The sequence below is a fragment of the Typopeltis vanoorti genome, chromosome 3, assembly GCF_054136105.1.
Source record: "Typopeltis vanoorti isolate ZY-2024b chromosome 3, IOZ_Tvanoo_1.0, whole genome shotgun sequence".
NCBI classification, from domain to species: domain Eukaryota; kingdom Metazoa; phylum Arthropoda; class Arachnida; order Uropygi; family Thelyphonidae; genus Typopeltis; species Typopeltis vanoorti.
In genome coordinates this window covers 95175018-95198385 of record NC_143551.1, presented here as the reverse complement: position 1 = coordinate 95198385, position 23368 = coordinate 95175018, and the positions used below count along the sequence as shown (strand labels likewise).

The 23368-nt window shown below is 35.7% G+C and overlaps 1 protein-coding gene across 7 annotated transcripts in view; it reads right to left on the bottom strand.

Moving 5' to 3' along the window:
* Positions 1-23368, bottom strand: part of LOC150108400 (F-box DNA helicase 1-like) — a 378469-nt gene that overhangs the window by 185458 nt on the left and 169643 nt on the right. For all 7 annotated transcript variants that reach the window (XR_016548131.1, XM_090390741.1, XM_090390746.1 and 4 more), the window contains exon 12: positions 11592-11754. Coding sequence is in view for 6 of the 7 variants with exons in the window: in XM_090390741.1 (XP_090246867.1) it covers positions 11592-11754 (163 nt within the window). In the remaining variant the exon portion in view is untranslated. The remainder of the gene's footprint in view (positions 1-11591; positions 11755-23368) is intronic.

Below are 23368 nucleotides of genomic sequence, written 5' to 3'. Positions count from 1 at the left end.
AGTATGGATATGTATTCCTGACTGCATGCCTGGTCAGTGTTTTTTATCACTGTGCTGTCATCACTGCTTGTTTCATTTAGCAGTTTTTCAAAGTAATTACTCCATACTTCAAGGATATCTTTTTCTCCTGTTTTCATTTCACCTTTATCATCTCTAATTCCTTTTACAGCACTCTTTCCTCCATTCCTAAGCTTCTTCAACAACCTCCAGAATATTTTGTCACCTTCTTGATATTTATTTTCTATATTCTTGCCAAAGTCCTCCCATGACTTTTGTTTAGCTAGTTTTACACACTGTTTAGCTTTCTTACATTTGTCTCTGTATTCTGTAAGAGTAAAAGCTGACTTATTTGCAAGGAACTTTTGTATGCTTTCTTCTTTTCCTTCTATGTGGAGGTCTCCTCTCAGTTATACAGCTTTGACCCTTAAGCACCCCTCCATTTGACCCTTAAGCACCAGTTACATTGTTTTCCACACTTAAAATCTCAAAGTGCTCATTCCATCTTTTAACAATCCTATCCTCTTCAGTTAGCACCAAACCATTTTTATCCCTTATAGCATTTACTTGCTTCATTTTCTTCAAAGCATATTTCCCTTGGCATCTCATACAGTTTTCCAATGCGTCCTTTAACTAACTTGTCTCTCTCTCCATAACTGCTCAAATGGATTTCTTTAATTCTCTGAGATTTAGCATTTTCAAACATTTTTAAAATTTATGCCTTTCTTCTATGAGTTTTCAGGTCTTGTCTAATAACTAACATTGTTCTTTCTTCCCTCTTAGCACCCAGTCTCTTCCCACCTCATTATACACTATTTAAAAATTTTTCCATTGCTCTTTAATCATGGCTTCTAGGCGCTTTCTACTTTCTTATTTTCTAGCTTCTCAATTCCAAAATCTGAAATCAATTTTTTATCATAATAGAAAATTTTCTCCTTCTGATTTTTAATTTTTTTTTTTTTTAATCCTGTGTAGTTTTAATTTTGGCTATTACTAAGTAATGACATATCCTACATCAGCTCCTCACCTTATTTAACATGTCAGAGCAAACTCTTAAAATTACCTTTGATTTCAACAAGATCAGTTTGGGTTTTGTTTTTCCATCTAGTGATATTAGTCATTTTATGTATGTCTTTATGTTTAAATAAACTTCCACTTATCACAAGATTACTGATTTCATAAAATGCCACCACTATGTCACCATTCTCATTTCTCTGACCACACGCTTAATTACCTACTGCTTTCTCTCACCTTCATTATTTTTTCTGCCAACTTTAGAATTCATGTCATCCATAAGAATAATCATGTCATGCTTCAGTACTTGTTCTATACATCTCTGTAACCTATCATAAAAGATCTCCTTTTCTTCAAGATCTTTCTCATTTATTGGTGCATAAACCTATATTATGGTTGAATTAATACATCTTGAATATAACCTAGCCATTATTATTTGATCGCTTCACAGGCTTCCAATTTATCAAGCTTTTACTTGTCTCTTTATCAAATATAAGCACCAATCCTCTTTTACAATTTTCATCGGATTCTAAATAAAGTATTTAAAGTATCTGATATACATCTACAGTTCTCACTCTTCCATCTTAGTTCACTTATTCCTAAAATATCAATTCTGTACTTTCCCCATTTCTTTAATCAAGTCTTGTGTCTTTCCAGTCTGAAACATAGTTCTAACATTCCATGTTATAATTAGTGTTTTCTGTTTAGTGGAGCCCTCATCTGTTTCAAAGGTCACTGTAGGTTTTATCCTTGAAACTTCATTCATGCATTATCTTCTTGCCAACTTAAATACTGGTCATCAGCAATCATGGCAATTACACCTGAATCTGGTAAACTGGCTTACCTGAGCTCTTGGTTTCCATAATCAGGAATTTTTATGGGGAAGGGTGATGATGCTTTTGCTCAACCCCCCCCCCCCTCTTCCATTATCCAGGGTTGAGATCAGAATGGAGGTAGAACCTTGGGACCACCTCAAGGCTGCTCTTCTACATTCTGTTCTAGTCCTATAAGAATTACCTCTTCTGTCAATAGTTTTTGGTTTGACTACATCTACCACCTTGCTTTTATTCCTGATGCTTTTTGGCATTAGTATATACAGAAGATAGCTGACCACTAGGTTGATGAGTATTCTGGTAACATGGTCAGTTCAAATATATGAAGCTGGATTAATACTGCAAGCAAATCACCCCCCCCCATCCATCCATCACCACTACATTTCCAGTTTTTACTTTTCTTTATTGACAAAACTAGTCCTGCCATGCCTTGAGATTGCATGCTATCATTCTCCCCCCCCCCCCTGTTTACACTCACAATTTTGACCTCTTAAATTTAATGTATGCCTGCATCCACACTTTCATGTTTTGCCCTGATTATTAATATTTATACTTTTGCTGAATAATAGTTTCTCCAAGATTCTAACAAATCCAGTAATACATCCTGCTAGTGTAAATTCTTCTGTACAGAGTGATTCTGATCTGAAAAGGATTGTATCCACACTGCTTAATATTTCTCCTACATAGCCTACCTCACTGAATTTGCAACTGAAGCTTTCTAACTCAGCTCAGTCCTGGCATATCATAGTAACCGATTCATAATTTTTGCTCTTCTTTTTCACTTCCCTTAACAACTCTTTCATATCTTCTATCATGCCATACTTCTTTGCAAATCATTTATTCCATCATATCCCCCTCCAAGGGGTGTTCAAGTTACTATGACAGCACTACATGATTAAGTTTACATTATTATAAATCTCCTATCAACAATTTTCTTCCAAATCAATCTATTACTTGTGAGCACTCCAATATTGTCATATCTAACATTTCATGCTTCTAAGGCACTTCTGACCGAAAGAATCCACCTAGACCCTGGTCTTCCTCTGCATCTCTTTCCTGCAATTTTGGCATTAAACACCAGTTTTGCTAATCTTTCTTCACCCATTCTATTTAAGTGGCCATACCACCTTAGATTAACTCTGCTGACACATTCTTGAATGCTAACAGTGTCAAGTTCCTTTCTAATATCTTCCTTTTTAATATGATTCTGCCATTGATGCTTTGGCTCACTCCCCTAATTTTTCTCAGAACCCTCCTACATGTGGTCTCCAATCTTTGATCAAGTGCTTTATTTCTAACCAGATTCTCAGATCTATAACTTAAAACTGGTTTGAACACTGTTTTATGTACTGCTAGATTGGTGTTTTGGCTAATTTCTCTCTTATTCCATATAAATTTATTCAGCTGGCTGCCCACCATACCAGCTTTGTTTATCCTGTTGTCTATTTCCAGATTTAAGTTGCCATCTTTGGCAAAAACTGTGCCTAAACAGCCGAAATATTTTAATTGAAGAAATGAAGAAAATAAAAACAAGTAAGGTATTTCTAAATAATAATTATAAAATGTTATATTCAGACAAAATAATCAGGAAAGGAAAGATAATACTCAACACTAAACACATTTTGAATGGTTGGGAAGTTCAGAATGGGAAAACTGAACAAAGACTTATTACTGCATATGGTCCTGAAGAAGCATCTAGTAGAGAAAAAATGAAGAATTGATTATGTTGTTAGAGAAGACAGTAGATATATACAAGGGTGGTTCCATAAGTTTCTGGCCTGATTAATTTTAGAGGTGATAGAAAGAAAACAACTGTGTCACTTTTCAACATAATCTCCCTTTATTTCAACACACTTTTCACATTTTTGAATTAACATTTCCATGCCTTTGAAAAAATAATCTTGTACTTTTGTCTGCAAAATGGCCTAAAAGTGCAAGGTGAGTGCCCCAATTTCTCTCTTCAATTGCATCTTTCACTTCACTGTCATCTGCAAATTTTCTTCCTCAAAGGTCTTTCTTCAGTTTAAAGAAGAGGTAATAGTCACTGGATACTAGATAAATACCCAGTGACAATTACTTTTCTTTCTGTATCTGTGGGACCATTCTTTTCTCAAATATTTTTATATTTGAGAAAAATATAAAAATATTTGAGAAAATATTTTTGAGAAATTATATATTGAGAAAATAAGATTTTCTCAAAATATATTTGAGAAAATCTGGGCTGTAATGTGGATGTTCAATCTCCAGGAAGTCACAGTCCTTCACTGCAGCCTTTGCAACAACAGCCATATGGACTGGAGCATTGTGGTGAAGCAAGCGAACACCATGACTAAGCATTACTCATCTCCTCTCTTTTATGGAATCGAGTAGTTTGTGCAGGAGTGAAGCGTAATATTCCGCATTCAAGGTGGTATTCCTTTCCTTGAAATCAATCAAGAGATCCCCCAACAATCCCAAAAATTGTTGCCATGATCTTCTTGGCATACTGAGTTACCCAGGCTTTTCTTGGCAGTGCTTCACCTGGTTTGCACCACTCCATGGATTCCCTTTTGGAAAGAGGATCATAATCAAGGACAATGGTTTCATCCCCGGTGAAAATAGATTCCAGCACTTCTCTCTGATTCCTTTGGCAAAGCTCTAAAAACATGCAGGAACAGGTCACACGATGCTCCTGAACTGAAGAGAGAAGTCAGGGCACCCACCTTGCACTGACTTTCATCAGGTAAAGCTTCTAGTGAATGATGCGAAAGACGATTGTTATAGAAAGCCCCAACCTTGCTGAGATTTCTTTGAGCTTCAGCAGTCTGTCATTGAGCAGTTCTTCCTCAACAACAGAGACATTTACCTCGGTCATCACCTTCACAGGCTGACCATCACAAGGATCATCTTCAATGTTTTCTTTTCCTAAGCAAAACTGTTTAGCCCATTCCTTCACAGTAGAATATGAAGGAGAAACTTCCTCATAAACACCATCCAATGACTGTTTCATAGCACTTGGAGAAAGTCCTTCTTAGGGGAAAAACTTTATCACAAGGCAGTACTCAAGAACCTACCTCGTATACATATTATATATAAAGTTGATTCTTGTTAACCTTAACAGCAGAGTAGGGAAATGAATCACACAGAGAGCTTAACATAATGCTGATTGTGTTAAGAGAGCTTAACACAATCAGCATTACTTTGCATAAAGTATATAACATTAATGGCTTCTTCTACCGCTAAAAAAGTAGGTGTCCTTTTCTGCTCAAGACACTATTTCTTACTTTTAAAGTGTTTTAAATACAACACAATATTCTTTTAATAAGGACACTATTGCAGAATTTTTCTTTTTTTTTCTGCTTATAACAACACAAATAAATGAATTATTAACGAACTATTAGCATTTGGTATTCTTATTCTAATTTTTGAATATGAAAAAAGACAACACCACAGAAAACAAGTTACATACATTATACTGATTGTTTTGTTGACTGAAGAACTGCTTAATGACAGACAGCTGAAGCCCAAAAAAATTTCATCAAGATTGGGGCTTTCTATAATAACCATCTTTCATGAGAAGCTTTACAAATTTATATTACTCCAGATCTGGTGCACAAGTTGCCAGCTGAACGTTGCTGCTACTGCTATAGGTTGTAATTTAAGAGTTTTGTACCGAAAGGAAAGACTTTGCACACTAACTTAGGAGACTGATATAATCAAGAAATACAACACAATTTTAAAGAATTCTCCATTATAAAAAATACAAATTCCAACTACTACAGAAATAAAGTGTATATATTACAATGTTTGTAAAACCATACTACTAACATGCTGTTTTAAAAAAATATATATACTTTTGAAGGGGTGCTTAAGGGTCAAAACTGTATAACTGAGAGGAGACCTCCACATAGCCTTTAAAGGAATGTGAAGAACCGACCAGAGCTTCTGACCTAATGTCCAATCCTCACCTTCTCATGGTGCACACTTATTAGGTATCGACTGGATACTGAACGAACGAGGATGGACTGGCAATCTGGGATTTAGCCGACCAAATTGTATTCTTATTGGTAAAAACCAAAATATAAAATGATAATACAACGTGACAGAATTTCTTGACGGCTGGAATGTCGTGAGGTTTAACAAGGTCCCATTATTTTCGCCAGGGAACCAGACCTAAACACTGAAAAGTCAGCTACTGGAACAAATCTTAAAACTCGCCCCAACTCAACATCACCAACCGTTGAGATCAGAACTATCAATATAAGAAGCTGAATAGCAAAGAAATGGAGCTAGCTGAGGAATTAGATAAGTACCGGATCGACATATAGTATTCAACACTAAATACGAGGCTAATCTTCTTGAATGGCAGGCAGTCTCAAGTAGAGCGATATGGGCAAAAATCAGAATGGGAAACTGGACAATGAGACTTATTTGTGCCTATGGTCTCATAGAAGGTGCTACTAAGGCAGAAGTGGAGGAATTTTTTGAGGCTTTAGAGAAAAAAACTGACACAATGAAAAAGGAAAAGTGGGTCCTTGATGGGGATCTAAATAGCAGAATAGGAAATGATCAGATATACAAAAATATTTTGGGAAAATTTGGAGAAAAGCTAATAATAATAGCAAATACCTGTTGGATTTCTGCTCAGAACATGGACTGGTTATTACTAACACAATGTTAGTAATAACATTGTGTTATCTAATGTTGTATCTAATTCCTCATTGACTATGTTATTGTTGATAGTGATGTTTTCTCCCTAGTGTAGGACACCAGAGTGTACAGAGGATCTGAAATTGGAAGTGATCACTATTTAGTCTTGAGCAGGATAAAACTGAATTTCATATTAAACAGAAGAACATATAAGAAAGTTTTAAAGTGAATAAAAGTTGAGCAGCTCTGTAGACCAAAATACACAAACATTATTAAGAAAAAATGAAGGAGTTTGAGAACAGGAACCAAACCTTGGAGATTCAGTGGGAAAGCCCTGAAGAAAAGACTGACTGATTCAGTCAGAGAGGCATGTGATGAGGTTGTCTGTAAGGATAGAAAAATCAGAACTCCATGGTGGACACAGGAAGTTAAAGAGGCAGTGAAAGAAAAGAAGAAAGCATATCAAAAGTTCCTGGCAAATAAATCACAGCTTGTGTTCTTAGACAATACAGAGACAAATGTAAGAAAACTAAACACTGCGTAAAACTAGCTAAACAAAAGTCATGGGAAGACTTTGGTAAGAACATAGAAAATAAATATCAAGAAGGTTGCAAGATATTTTGGAGGTTGTTGAAAAATCTCAGAAATGGAGGAAAGAGTGCTGTAAATGGAATTAGAGATGATAAAGTCAACATGAAAACTGGAAAAAAAAGATATCCTTGAAGTATGGAGTAATTACTTCAAAAAATTGCTAAATGAAACAATCAGTGACAGCACAATGGTAAAAAATACTGACCAGGCATGCAAACAGGAATACATATCCATACTTGAAGTAGAAAAAGCCATCAAAAGTCTGAAATGTGAAAAGGCAGCTGGAGTAGATGATATTCGACTAGAAATGCTCAAGTATGGAGGTATAAAAGTCTTACAGTGGATGCATTGCATAGTTCAGAAGGCCTGGACAGAGGGACAAATTCCAGATGATTGGAGTAGAGCTCTCATAGTACCCATATATAAAAACTGAAATAAAACTGAATGTGAGTATTACAGAGGTGTTTCTCTACTGAGTTCCTGGTAAGATTTATGCCAGTGTACTCGAGAAACGGTTGAAAAGGATTATGGAGGACAAGCTGGATTCAGGCCAAATAGAGGCTGTCAGGATCAGATTTTCACTTTACAATAAATAGTTGAGAAATCATGAGAATATAACAAAGATCTGTATTTAAGTTTTGTATAGTTCGCCCACCGATTAGAGGCCCTCGACACTTCTGCGCATGTCAGAAAAAGGAGAATCCATTCCGATAATAGGGTAATCAGTCTGTCTTCTGGGATGTAATAATAAACAAACTCAGTTTGTTTATTATTACAGGTCGGAAAATTTAGCTTTTCTTTTACGAACATTGCTGTTTTTAAAGTGTAACTATTTTGCTTGTATAACAGTTGGAACAATGTACGTAGAGTGTTAATAAAATTAAAAAAGGTATAGCATAAAACAAAAATTTAACTAAGTTTATTTTTAAGAAAGTTTTCTATAAAATAAAAATAATTATACAGAAAAACAGAAATTATTTCAAATGAACTTAGATATTCTAAACTTACAGTTGAGAGAACTGAGACACTTTAATGTCCTAAACTGATTAATTATTTATGACTTGTTGTGACTCTCAATAGCATGCAAAAAAAAATGTTGGAAAAAATACCATTGTCAAATTCTTTTAATCTTCAGAGTCATCTGAATCGGTGTCCGAAACGCCATCACTTTCACTTAAACTGATCACCAAAGGTTCGCACAATTCTTCGATAATTCCGTCTCTATCCCAATATATATTTTCCAATGAGGTGACATGTGAGCAATATTTTCCCCACTTTTGAACTGTAATATTTTCATCGCCTGTTCTGAAAGCTTAAAAAGTTTCGACATGTCAATATCCCCAGTTACATTGCGATGGCGAATGAAACTTTTCACTTCTGCCCAAACATACTCAATAGCATTAATATCGCAATGATATGGTGGTAGCCTCAAAGCTAGAAATCCATGCTCTTTGAGCATCGTGTCGAATTTAAATAGTTTAGTTGTGGGCGAGTTTCTTTTGACCAAATTAAGCAATTCAATTTTTTTGCATATCTGGGAAATGAGAAATGTTATTTGCAGAAAGCCAATCCATAAGAACTTGCTTCTTATTAGACCAATTTGGAACTTTGTTTAATCGAATAGAGTGATACGAAGCGTTATCAATTATAACAACAGCATTTTTAGGAAGGTTTGGAATCAGTTTTTCTTCTGCCCACTTTTCGAAGATTGTAGAATTCATTTGCCCATGGTAATCTCCAATAGTTGAATTGCCTTTGTATAGCAAGTTTGAATTCGCTAAAAAACCCATTTCTCCACCCGCACACAAAATTATTATGCGCCGCGAGACATTTCCGGTTTGTAGCACTCCACATTTTTTTAGACTGCCAACATTTTCCATAAGTTAAGTTACTATCAATCCAAGTTTCATCTAGATACACAATCAGTCTTTTCTGTTCCCTGAAACGTCTTATTGCTCTCAAATACTGCGTTCTACATAAAACAATGTCACTTCGCTCCATGATAAGTTTCCTTTTATTCTGGGACTTTTTAAAACAAAATCCGATTTCATGAAGTATTTTCCTTAAAGTTTCTCTTTTCCAAAGAAAATTAATTTTTTCTTTAAGCACAGGAATCAATTTCGGAACAGTTGGCACTCTTTTTTCGACCATGTAAAATTCGTGAATAGTTCTTCTTATAACGTCTACATCAAAATCATTCAAAGCTACGGTTTCGATGATTTTCTTTCTCTGCGGTTTTTTTTTAGGAGATTTAAATTTTGGCTTAACTTCACCTTTTGATTCCCTATGAAGTCTTTTAACAGTCGACCCCCGATACGCCCGCAATTGCACTTGCACGTTTTATGACTTGAGAAAGGGGAACAAGAAGATGGCCTTCTGATGATTCTTTTTCACAGAATGTCAGCACATTATTCAATATTCTTTTGCAAGAGCTACTGAAACGTGTAACAATAGAACTTGTTGACTGTACTGGATCCATCATACAAATTAATAATAAAAAAATAATGCAAAAAAGGAACAACAAAAATCAAGCTAGTACAGCGACAGACAAGAAAGCACGTGATTTCGCATGTTGGCGACTAATTTGTACATCCTTCATTTCTTTCTCCCCTTCAGCATGAATCTACTATTCTTGGCACCAAGCCAAGAAGGGATCTATAGTTGTGGAAAAAGCATATGACAAGGTGCCAAGAGAGAAGCTATTCAAAATGCTACAGTTGTATGGTGTCAGTGGGACATTATATCAAGCAATACTTAGTCTTTATTTGAGTTGTAAGTCAGCAGTTAGAATTGAATGAAGTAGAGAAGATGGTTTAATGTTAAATCTGGAGTCAGACAAGAATGTACATTATCCCCTCTGTTATTCATTATCTATATGGATCACCTTATGAAGAAAAGTGGTATCAACCTGATATCAAAATTGGAGATGTTAATGTCATCTATTTGCTTTATGCAGCTGATACTATACTTCTAAATAAATCTGCTATAAGTCTGCAAGATGGAGAGCCTATAGAACAAGTGAAATATTTCAGCTACTTAGGCATGATTTTTAGTGAAGATGGCAAATGAAATATGAAAATAGACAACAGAATAAACAAATCTGGTATGGTAAGAAGTTAACTGAATAAATTTATATGGAATAATAGATAAAATAGTGAAAACACTAAATTAGCCATATACAAGACAGTGTTGAACCGAATTTTAACTTATAGATCTGATAGCAGGTAAGAAGTAAAACACTTCATCAAAGACCAGTGACCGCAAATATGAGTCCTGAGAAAGATTAGGAGCATGAACAGATGGCATCAATTATATATTTGGTTTAATCCTTTATCCAAGTGTAAGCAAACAGATTTTTGCCTGAAGTATTTTCAGGACTGGGGCAACTTGTGTCAAAGGTGGTATAAGTTCTCATCACTTGCCTTAGTATCCCATAATGCAAAGCACATATCCTATCCTTGCAGACATGTAGAATGCTATGCATTAAGGGAAAGGTCACTACCCAGACCTGTTTCGACCTTTATTGAGGGCTCATCAGTGGGAGCCAGACCGAGAGGTGCTTTCCCTTAATGCATAGCAGTATACATGTCTGCAAGGATATGTGCTTTGCATTATGGGATACTAAGGCAAGTGATGAAAACTTACACCCTTTGCTATGAGTTGCCCTAGTCCTGAAAATACTTCAGGCGCAAACATTGTTTGCTTACACTTGGATAAAGGATTAAACCAAATATATAATTGGTAGCATAGCCAAGTGAAAAACTTCCATCAGATGGCATCAATGGCAATATCATATTAAAAATGACGATATTAGGAAAGAATTTGACATTGTCAGTATCCAGGAATGCATTAGCAGAGCTAATCTCAGGTGGTATGGTCACTTAAACAGACTGGGCGAGGAAAGGTTAACAAAACAAGTGTTCTTTGCCAGGTTGGCAGAAAAAAGACCCAGAGGAAAACCAATATAGGTGGATTGATACTGTAAAAAGTGCCTTAGAAGATAGAAATATAAGATCTGATAATGTTGGAGTCTTGACAGGTAACAGACTGATTTGGAGGAAAATTGTAGATAGGAAGTTAGTAATGATGTAAATTTTTCATGTAGTACTATCATATCCTGTACACCCCTTGAGAGTATGTGACAGGAATTTGATGATGATACTTTTGGAGCTTTCTTAATGGAAAAGATCAAAATTGTAGAAAATAAATACCTTTTTTTGTGTTTTGTAATAAACACAGGAGTGAGTGGGAGAATTTTCTAGATGTGATTTTCACAAATTGGTAGTAGGAGCTTAACTTGCAAGCATTCTAGCATATTACTTATGATCTTAACACGCAACTATTCAATTTTCAAAATTCCATTTTCAGAAAAATGAATCTAAACAACGAGGATTTTCCAAACCTCATTTGATGGAGTATTTACATTTAACAAGATACGTTCTCCCTTTCATGACATGTGACTCCAAAGCCATGCACCAAATTTAAAAATTATAATAAAGAATTAATTGTTTTAAATATTAAACATACCTGCATTACAATCCTGTGCTTCATCAACAAATATGCAATCATAAAGTAATTGTGGCTTTTGTAATTGATATATCTTTAGATAGACATCATGAGTAACACGTATACGCTGATCTGTGGGATCAGACATCATCTTCCACAGACATTCAGCTTGATCAGCCATATTCTAAGAGAGAGTGGAAGAGGAGAAATGCATTTTTAATTTGTTGCAAGTGATATGCATTTTATAAATGCAAAACTAAATACAAAACTAAATACATATTTACTATGAAAACAGTTTAATACAATTATTGAATCTCTTCCTTCTGTCTTGCAGCTTCACAACTTTGCTGCACATTCTTGAAGGTTTTTCTTTTTTCAAATGACAACAGTAAACTGAATTAAATAGCTAGTGTCCTCCTAACAATCTTACAATAAGCTGTAATTAGTCAGCTGAAATTTAAATAAATTATCTCTGACTGTATTTAATGATACATATTATTTCACACTGTAGATACATTAGACAATGTGAAATATCTAGAAATACCGAGAAAATATTCTTATTAAAGTAAATAAGGGAAATTATAATTATTAGTTATATATGCTCCTCCAGGAAGTCAAGGACTTGTGGAAAGAAAAATCGTCTCCATTTCCAACAATGTCTAAATACCTATCATATCTTTCTTTAAAAGCACTGATTAAAGATTCACACACAATATCCACTGGCAATCTATTTCACATACTACATGAATGAAATGAATCTCACAAGCAACCTAACCATACTGTTACTCAATTTCCAGGAATGATGATGCTAAGTTTTTGCACACCAGCCATGAGCTACACAATCTCACCTGCATCTATAAGATTTGCTTACAAACTTGTATGTTTCTATCAGGTCTCCTCTTTTTCATTTATTAATCAAAAAGCTCCTCTACTGAGATCTTTTCTATAATCTCCTCTAAACCCCGATGGCCATATCACAGCACAGTATCAAGGTGTAGTCTTAAGAAATCTTGGTATACAGTAGAAGAATAACTTCCTTATTCCTACAAATTACTTTATTTTTAATACTGTGGTTATTAACCCTGGGGAGGTCACGTTCAAAAACATTGTATCTTAGGTCGAGTGTATCTGAGAGATATGTTCATTACTAGTGTATGCTAAAATGTGATTAAAAAAAAACAAAAAAACTGCAAATATAATACATGATGGTTTATTTATTTTCAGTTACAATCTAGAAATTATTGAACAAAAAATATCAAGAATAAAAATTTAGCTGATTGTTGCGATGTAAACAGCTAGATATAAGAGGCCTAAAAATGCTTTCAATTCTGTTTTGTCTACTCATTTAGTATCTCTTTCTCTTGAATACTGGTTTGAAATAGAATCGATGTATTTATTTGTATATAATAAGATCAGATCTAAAATATCATCTGTGATAAAGCAATTTTTAACGAATAATAACGAAAGCTGATAAAGGCAGTGCCACTGTTGTCCTTGACAGGTCAACATACATACTGCAAATGAACCAACTAGTAGCCGATAACAACACATATAAAATGGTAAACTATAATCCAACAAAGAGGATAAAGGACAAAACAGAAAAACTATTAAAGTCCGTCACTTCTTGGCCACCAGACACAATTAAAAAACTCAAACCCCACTACGCCCGCCCCCCCAGAATATATGGGGTTCCGAAAATACACAAACAAAATGTGCCCCTTCGACCAATAGTGGAAGGAATAGACAGTCCCAATTACCAGCTAGCCAAGAAATTAGCGGCAACACTCAAGGAGTTGGTAGGTCATTCCCCCTCCTACGTAAAAAACACACAACACTTTATAAACATAATAAAAAACATAACACTCGACAAAGACGACTTATTAGTCAGTTTTGACGTTTCTGCCCTTTTCACTAATGTCCCCATCAATGACACAATTCTCCTGCTACAGAACAAATTTCCGCCCGACATTACGGCCCTCTTTGCCCACGTACTAAAGTCCGGTTACTTCGTGTGGCAAAATAAATTCTACCTACAAAAGGAAGGTACGGCCATGGGCTCACCATTATCCCCCCCAATTGCGAACTTCTACATGGAAACCTTTGAGCAAAGGGCTCTTGATTCCGCCACGCTTCGACCGACAATCTGGCTCAGATACGTTGACGACGTGTTCGCGATCTGGCCGCACGGTCGACAAACGCTAAACACATTCCTCAGCCACCTAAACAAACAACACGAACGCATACAATTTACCATCGAAATCGAAAACCAAAATTCGCTCCCGTTCCTAGACACACTAGTTACACGCCTTCCTTTAGGCAATCTATCCTTCACGGTCTACCGAAAACCGACACACACAGGCCAATACATACATGCGAATTCATATCACCACCCAGCACAAAAATATGGAGTCATAAATACCCTTAAAAACAGAGCCACAACTATTTGCTCTAACCAGCAGGCCCTGAAACAAGAACTAAAAATCATTAGTGACACATTCATAAACAATGGCTATAACAAAAATACTGTCAATAAAATACTCTATAAAACCACAACAAAAACGAATCTAGACTACAGTAAAACCATAGCCATCCCATACATTAAAGGGTTATCCGAAAAAATCAACAGAATCCTACAACACTATAACCTTAATGCCACCTTTAAACCACCCACTAAACTTAAAACCATATTCAGCTCCTCTAAGGACCCTCTCCTCCCACTAGCACATCCTGGAGTCTGTTGCATCCGCTGCACCTGTAACTTACCGTACATTGGTGAAACAGGACGGACAATCCCTATACGCAAAAAAGAACACATTAGACACATTAAATATAACCATTATGGTGAAGCAGGCCTCTCAGACCACGCACTCAACACCTTACACCAAATCAACTGGAAAAGCACCTGCTCCTTACACCGCACAAAAACATGGTACGAAAGAAAATTTAAAGAATCCTGCGAAATCCTGATAAACCACCCAAATATCAACAATAAAGATGGTATGAAAATTCCAAGGATCTGGATGGCACACATTCAGCCAACCTAATTTGAAAGATTCAACACAAGTCAGGACTCTAGCCAATCTGCTATTATTAGAAACCATTCCACTCCAACTGGCTGGAATGATGTTAATATAATGTTAATATATGTATATAGTAGACAACACAAATAATAGGACTTTAGCGTTGATGTATATATATATTTTTTTTTTTTTTTTTTTTCACCAGAGGTCAGGCCAACAATTGTGGTAGCGGTTAGTCAGTGTCTTTAACGAACCAGTATGATTGTAGTATAGCTTGTTTCCTGTGTATATTTGTACGCTCCAGAAGATGACCTTGACATAAAGGTCGAAACGTCGAATTGTAAAATTTTAGTAATAGTAAACTAAAGTTTTTATTCAAACACGGTAGTTGCCTCCATAATTTCCAAAAATGTAACAAGTGCTTCCTCCCTCAATGACTCTGAAGTTCTCTTAACCCTGCAGAGGTCACAGCTGATCTGACAGATACAAACAAATTGTTTAATTTAAATATTCTTACACATATCCAGTGTATAGCTTGGAAGTCATGACTAGCTGCACATGCATATATTACGAGTGATATTCCACACTGTTTATGATGTCAATTTTGGTTTAACACGTGTTATGTAAAGGTCTGTGATATTCGATAGTAAATTGTATCTGAGAGATACTGCAAACTCTAATGTCAGTATAGTATTGGTTTAGTTGTTTTTTTTTTTATTTACCATTCAAAATGGTTGGAAAAATATATTGATTGGATAATCCATCAGATGTTGAAGAGATTCAGCGAATGTTACTCAAGTCCGATGATGAGAATGATAGATTCAAATGCAAAGATGAAAATGATTTAGAAGATGATGATTATGTGAAAGTTCATTCAGAAGATTCGGATACCTAACAAGATATTTCTAATGAAGAAAGTAAAGATGAATTAGACATGAAGGGTATTTTCTTGGAAAGGATAAAGAATCAAAATGGAGGAAAAATCCAATAAGAAGAGAAATTAGAAAACAGCCGCAGAATATTTTGTCAACTTCCATTAGTTCAGCCAAACGTAAAAAATGCCAAGACAGAACTTGAAACTTGAAACAGAACTTGAAACACTGACTAACCGCTACCACAATTGTTGGCCTGACCTCTCTTTTTTTGACCTCCCTTTTTTTTTCACCAGAGGTCAGGCCAACAATTGTGGTAGCGGTTAGTCAGTGTCTTTAACGAACCAGTATGATTGTAGTATAGCTTGTTTCCTGTGTATATTTGTACGCTCCAGAAGATGACCTTGACATAAAGGTCGAAACGTCGAATTGTAAAATTTTAGTAATAGCAAACTAAAGTTTTTATTCAAACACGGTAGTTGCCTCCATAATTTCCAAAAATGCATTCGGATCACCGTGCAAGCCTAAAAGAAAGGAAGCACTTGTTACTTTCTTTTCGATTCATTCATGTATCTGTACTCACCAAAGGCAAGCCATTTGATTCATGCAGTGTTCTACAAGAGAAAAATCTAGTCTCTCACCCCTTTCTTGACTCTATTCATCCTCAACTTCTATGGATGCCCTCATCCTTTCCCCACCCTCCATAAAATTAAATATGCCGTCTACTATTATATATGATTCTTTCCAAAAATTGTAGGTCTCTCTAGAGAGGTGACATGGTAGAGACCTATCACATCACCTCTCTTCTAACATTTCCCAGTGTCTGCAGTCCATAAATTCTCAGTCTGTCTTCATAAACTACATTACATCTTCTCCACTGTATATATCATTACCATGGAAACCAGGACACCTGGCCTGTGCAAATGAAATCATATCAATGCCTTGTAAAGAGTCAAAAATGATTTTGTCATCCTTACATGCAAATGTCTGTTTCAGCATTGCAATTATCTTTTGAGTTGTATTTGCAATCTTTGCTATATGGCCCGTGAACTTCAACTTCCTATCTACTGAACGTCCATCATCCCTAAACTGATCAATCTTTTCTAGACATAATTCCACTAATACAATAAGCGAGTGGATATCTCATCATACCCAAGGTCATAACTTAACATTTACTAACATTGAGCTGACAGCCATTTTCATGCCCACAATTCCAGTTTATTCAAATCATTCTGCAAGTACTGCTATCAGCCACATTCCTGATTACTTTATCTATCTCTGCATCATCATCATCATTATGCAGAGATAGGGAGGGTCATCATCCTGTGAAATCATGAAATCCTTCCCAATGTCATTAACATAAAGAATGAATAACGATAAATCAAGGACTGATCCATGGGGTACTGGTCCATAAATCTTGCAGACTCATTCTCACTATACAGCACTTTGTGATGCCTATCAGTCAGCCATCCTTTTATCCAAACTAATAGTTCATAATCTAATACCAAATCCTCCAAATAATGCAACAGCTTTGCATGCTGTCTCCTATCAAAAGCTTTAGTCAAGTCCAAAAGTATCATGGTATATCCATTTCCCTTGTCTAACTCAACCAAAACATTATTATTATAAAATGAGAACAAGTTACTCAAACATGATCATTCCACAGTAAAAGCATGCTGTATAGAAATTATAGACTCATTTCTGTATGCAATCTTTTACCAACTTTTCCAAAATCTTCACCATCACCACTCCAGAGATTCTGATAGTTAGATAAATCAGTTTTTGCACCACTCTTGTGCAATGGGATTATCATATATTCTTACTCCTCTAGAATCTTCCCTATGCTGAGACTCAAATTATACAGCGAGGTTAAACGCACAGCAAGTTCAGCTGAACACTTTTAGCATCAGTGCTGATATCCCATTTGTCCCTATTGCCAAATTCTTCATTTCATGCAACAAATCTAGTATCTACTCCTCATACACCTGAGTTTCATTATCATCTCACACTGAGCTCTACATTGCATACACCAGGTCAATAGCAAAATGGGAATTCATTAATTCTTCATATGCAATCCAGATATCATCCACATTCAGGAGAGTTGTTCTTTCTTTTACTTGCAACATAATGATAAAATTCTTCTGGATTGTCTTTAGCTTTCAGTGCCACTTTCTTTTCATACTCACACTTACCTTTCTATACAATAGGAAGTTAAGCTCTTCTAACCAGCACCTTATAATTTTCATAATGGACATCATTCTTATACCCATAGTATTCCTTCCTCATTATCTTTTTCTTTACGAATCCCTTGCTTAATGGTACTGCACATAGATTTCATTCTCATGCTATTTATTCTTCAAACTCTTGGGACATTTTCCAATATTACATCATTGATGTATTTTTTAAATACTTCCCATGGATTGCCGATATCCTTCCCATCTAGCAAATGATACCATGGGATCAAACCTAGTATTCTCCTCAATTGGTCATAATTTCCTGATTTGTAGTTCAGCATATAACCTTTTCTGAATCCACTGCTTAGCCACTTCCAGGTCAGTACATGATCACTGTCACCAACTGGAGGCAAGACAATTGCATCTTTAATTGAAATTCCCTTTTGATACTATAATTAGATCTAATACTCTTTGACTTCCTTCTGAGTTCACATGGTGCTAAAGGAGGCAGCCTTGAATTAAAGTCATCGATGATAATTAAGCATTTAGTATCATTTAGTATCAGAGGCCACAATGTATTCACTAAGGTGAGAAACTCAAACCATTTGTTCCTAATACTCCTAACATCGGTGTGCAGGCGTAATAAGTTACTGTCATGCTTTTTTTTTTGTACATTCTCCTCTGTAGTTGGCATAACTCAGTTGGACAACTTTAAGATTATTCCTGTTCATATCTAATGCTTCACTTATACAGACCTTCATATATATAATTAAGTCCAAACTAGTCAAGCAAACAATCACCTTTTTCATTATAATCTCTTCCATTATCAAGCATGTTTATATCATTAATTGCATATTAGCTGTCTAGCTTAACTGCTCTTATGCATCGAGTCTCACCAATCCTCCTATCATAATCTAGTTTCCCTGACTCTGTATTAGGTCACATACCAATAAATAATTTCTCCACACTTCTGATACCAAATGCATTCAAGTGCAGGCTGTCCCTCTTATATAAATCCTTTCTTCCTTCAAACTCACTCCACGCTTGCTAACATTTTTTTAACACAGCATACATATTAAATCATTTGCCATCATAGCCCTGGTTCTTAATTCTGTGCTATCATATCTAAGTAATATATCAGGTCATCCCAAAAGTAATGTTGTTTTTTATACTGTACTTGTTCAAGCATGTCTCAGCTTGTCTAAACATGAATTTTTAGAGCTTTATAAATACTGCTAAGCTGAGGCAGCCTCATTCTAAGCAATTCCATCTTGCAAGAACATTACATAAGTTATAGTTTAAATAACCCTTTATTACTATGGAGGTCACTGAAGAGCATATTACACGCATCATGCTTTATGAGTTTAAAAAAAAAAAGACAACAATGCTGCTAACAATGTAAAAAATGTGCAAAAAGTGTATTGCAATAATGTTTTGAATGTGTGAAAGTGTCTATGGTTCCAAAAATTTCGACAAGGGGACTTGAGCCTGAAAGATGCCCCTCGCTCTGGGTGGGCACTTCATCTCTCTCATAATGATATGCTGGAAGCCACTATTGCAAGAAATGCCAATGCAACTATTGAAGACTTAGCGCAAAACTGTTGAAGATTTAGCAAAAAATCTTAATTCATCATCACTGACCATCTGTTGCCATTTGCAAGAACTTGGAATAGTGTTTAAGCTTGGTGAGTGGGTTCCTCACAAACTGACAAGCAACAATCGAAGACAATACATCAACATCTGCACTGCTCTTCATTCTCAAGAGGTTCAATCTCTGTTTTTGAGTCTTCTAGTCACCAATGATGAAAAGTGGATACTTTACAAGAATGTTAAGCACTGAAGGCCGTGAGTTCATTCAGGGGAACAAGCTAAACGCTTGTTCCTACAAGGTTTACTCAGCCTAAACAAGGCCTTCAGCCTCAGAAGGTTTTGTTAAGAGTTTAGTGGGATATAGCTGATATTATACACTTTGAACTCTTGCCACAAAACCAAACAATCACAAATGAGGTATACAGTTGTTCACAAATGTGAACAACTTGATCGAATGAATGAAAAGCTGAAAGAAAAGAGTGTTCACTGGTCAACTGAAAGGGTGTTGTTTTACACCATGACTCACAGCTGAGGTATACTGTGAATAACTAGCTCGATTGAATGAAAAACTGAAAGAAAAGAGGTATTCTCTGGTCAGCTGAAAGGGTGTTGTTTTTCACCATGATAACACATTCTCTCATAGTGCAAGAATCATCTGTGTGAAGATTGAAGAACTCAGCTGGGAAAAACTTCCACATCCTCCATATTCTCCTGATCTTGCACCTTCAGATTACCACTTATTTCAAAGTTTGCAACATTTCATTAATGAAAAACAATACAATACATTAGAGGCACTGAAATTGAGCCTATGTGACTTCTTTACCTTCAAACCGTCTGAATTCTATAGAAATAGCATTATGAAGCTTTCACAACATTATAAGAGCATTATTGATTCAAATGGAGAATATATACTTGGTTAAATTAGCAAGTCACTTTCTCACTCTTTACTCTAGCTTTCTCAAGAAATCCTTTCATATCTCTCTCATACTGTATTTATATTACCAGTCAAATCATTTGTTCCTACCATAACTACTATCTCTTTCATGTTTCCTTTCTACTATTGAACTACATTCATTAAAGTTTTTTTATTTTAGCACCAAGAAAACTTGAAGTAGTAACATGGTCATCAACTGCATATTTTATAATTAAACATCTCCACCATATACTAAGAGCCTCCATAGCTCAGTTGGTATAAGCAAACGCTTTGGTTAGAAAAAACTGGATATGATTCCTGTCCATGACGTGAGGAACCTTTATCTGGTCTCTTTCAACTAAAGGTGAATTAGTCAGACTCATATGGAGGTAGAGGGTTTTTTCACCCAGAAACTTGGGATTTTTGTCCCTCAGAACAGGCAAACCAACTCCGTGAAATACACATCTACAGACATAAGACACTCCTGGAATAAGGACTAACCAACCTATTCTATAGGATTTTGGTTTCGAATGCCTACATAGTGAACTGTGTTCTACGTCTGAGCATAAAATCAACAACAACCGTATACTATCCTTCATCCTGGTGAGTTTTCAAAATGGCACGATTCTGTTCATTGGGGAAAGTCAACTTATTCACCATTTCATTTACATTCCTCTTTGTTGTTGATCTATTGCTACTGTGAGGTTTGGTGGCATTTTACAGTAAGTACTACTTGCAACAGAATACACAGAAATATACCAAATGCTTCACCACAGACTATTTTCTAATCTAAAAACTACCTATCGGCAAAAAATAGATGAAGTGTGTTAGAATTATTTGCTGGCTGACAGTTTGTGTGAGATCAAGGTAACAAATCCCTTGACACTATATTTAGGATTAGTGCAGTTGGAAAAGGAAACAAGCTGTAGTTGTTAAGTGAAGATTGAAAAATCTCTCCCTGGGGAAAGATAGACTTAACTATTAGGAAGGTTAGAATGAAGAACTATATTAATACCAGAACCTCCAAGGAATCAAACTCATCACTGGAGGTACACAGTGTCACACACAAGGCTCATCAAACTGCATTTCAAACTCAGTTAACATATCCAAATTCACCACATTCTAAGGAAATGCATTCAACCCACCAAACCCATTTCAGTTTGATTCTTGACATTGTTCTCTCCAATTCTGCATCATCTGTAAACAATGCATACCTCCAGTTAAACACTTTCTAATATTCTAGTTCATTTAGAACCTATTCTTTTAGCAAAAGAACAGGTTCCATTGGGAAAGATGGACTTAACTATTAGGAAAGTTAGAATGGAGAACAGTATTAACACCAAACCTCCATAAGGAGTCAAAACTCATCACTACAGGTACACAGTGTCATACACAAGGCTCATAAAACTTTCGCTTTAAAATCATTTGATATATCCATATTCACCATGCTCTCAGGGAATGCATTCAACTTACTAACCACTTTCTGTAAAGAACCTGCTCCTTACTCTTTTCTACTCATCTTCCATTCTAAGAAAAATTTCTTCCACATTAACATGGTAACAACCCCCACACTAATTTATATGTCTTGATCATATCCCCTCTTTCCTTCTATCAACAAGGCTCTTTACTGCCTTAATCTTTCAAACTGCATTCTCCACATTCATCAGACTGGAAACCACCTTAGTCAATCTTCTTTTTACTCTTTGTAATTCTTCATCTCCAGGAAAAGGAGATAACCATATCTGTACACAATAATCAATATAAGGCCAGATCAAGGCCTTATACCATAACCTCTTTATTTCTGCATGCCACCACATTATTGTCATAATCCAATATGATGTCCTTACTGGATCATACAATCTATTCAAATTCTCCTATAAAGCCACACATCAGTTTGATTCTTCACATTATTCTCCCTGATTTTTCATAATCTGCAAACAACGCATACCTCCAGTTAAACCTACTCCAATATAAATAACGTACAAGTTAAGCAACAATGGTCCTAAGACAGACCCAAGAAGCATCACATTGATAATCTTCCTCTTTCAGGATAATGAACTTTCATAAACAACTGACTGATACCTATCTGAAAGTCAACCACCTATTCAACTCTCTAAACTAGTACCTAATTCAATCCTTTCTAATTTAGTTACCAATTTGTTGTGCAGCAATCTATCAAAAACCAAAGAAATCTAGATATATTGCATATACATCTCCCTCATCCAACGCATTTGTAACTTTGGTGTGATACAAGGGAGGTGTGGAAAGTTCTGATAAACCTAGAACAAAAATTATATTAAAACAACTGATATAACCATAAGAAAGAACATGTCTTGAAACCATTTAACCCTCATGTTTCATCAAATTGCAATTGTTTTTAATATTTTGTTCTTTTTATTAAAAGAACAAAATATAAAATTTTGTTTTTTTTTTATATAAGAAAAATAATTTGTTCTTTTTATCTTAGAATATATAAGAAGATATGTCCGAGGTTTTGAAGAAATTTGAAGACACAGAGGTGTGGGCTGTCATGTTTTTTGCGATGCAAGAAAAGTCCACAACTGAGATTCACCAAACTTTGTGTGAGACTTTAAGGCACTGTGCCCCAGCATATCCAACATTGTCAGATGGGTGGCCAAGTTTAAAACTGGACATCCTGAGACAATAAATGTCTCCCAGGTCAGGAAGAGCTTCCACAGCAACCACACCTGAAAACATCAATGCAGTGCAAGCTATTATCCTTGGTGGTACACAAATACCAGCCAAAAACATTGCAGACTCTGGGGACATATGAGGAATAAGTTGGTGTCATTATCCATCAACATCTAGACATGCAGAAGCTCTCAGCAAAGTGGATCCCCAAATGTTTGAATGCTGACGAAAAGAGAGAACATGTGCTGCCATCTCAAGGGATTTTGGGTCATTTTGAGAAATCAGGTGCAAATTTTTGGCTCATATTCTGACTGTTAATGAAACATGCTTCATTACTATAACCCAGAGACCAAATAAGTCAATGGAGCGGAGACACAAAGGTTCTCCACAGCCAAAGAAGTTCTGAATTGAAAAGCCAGCAGAGAAGGTTCTTGCCATTGTCTTTTGGATATGGATGGTGAAATCCTTACCAAGTATAACACTATTCTGTGATACAGGTTAGTGTTAAGAGTCTGCAATGTTAGTTCTGGGACACAATTTTTCAATACAACAGGTGGGATACTGTCTGGACCTAATG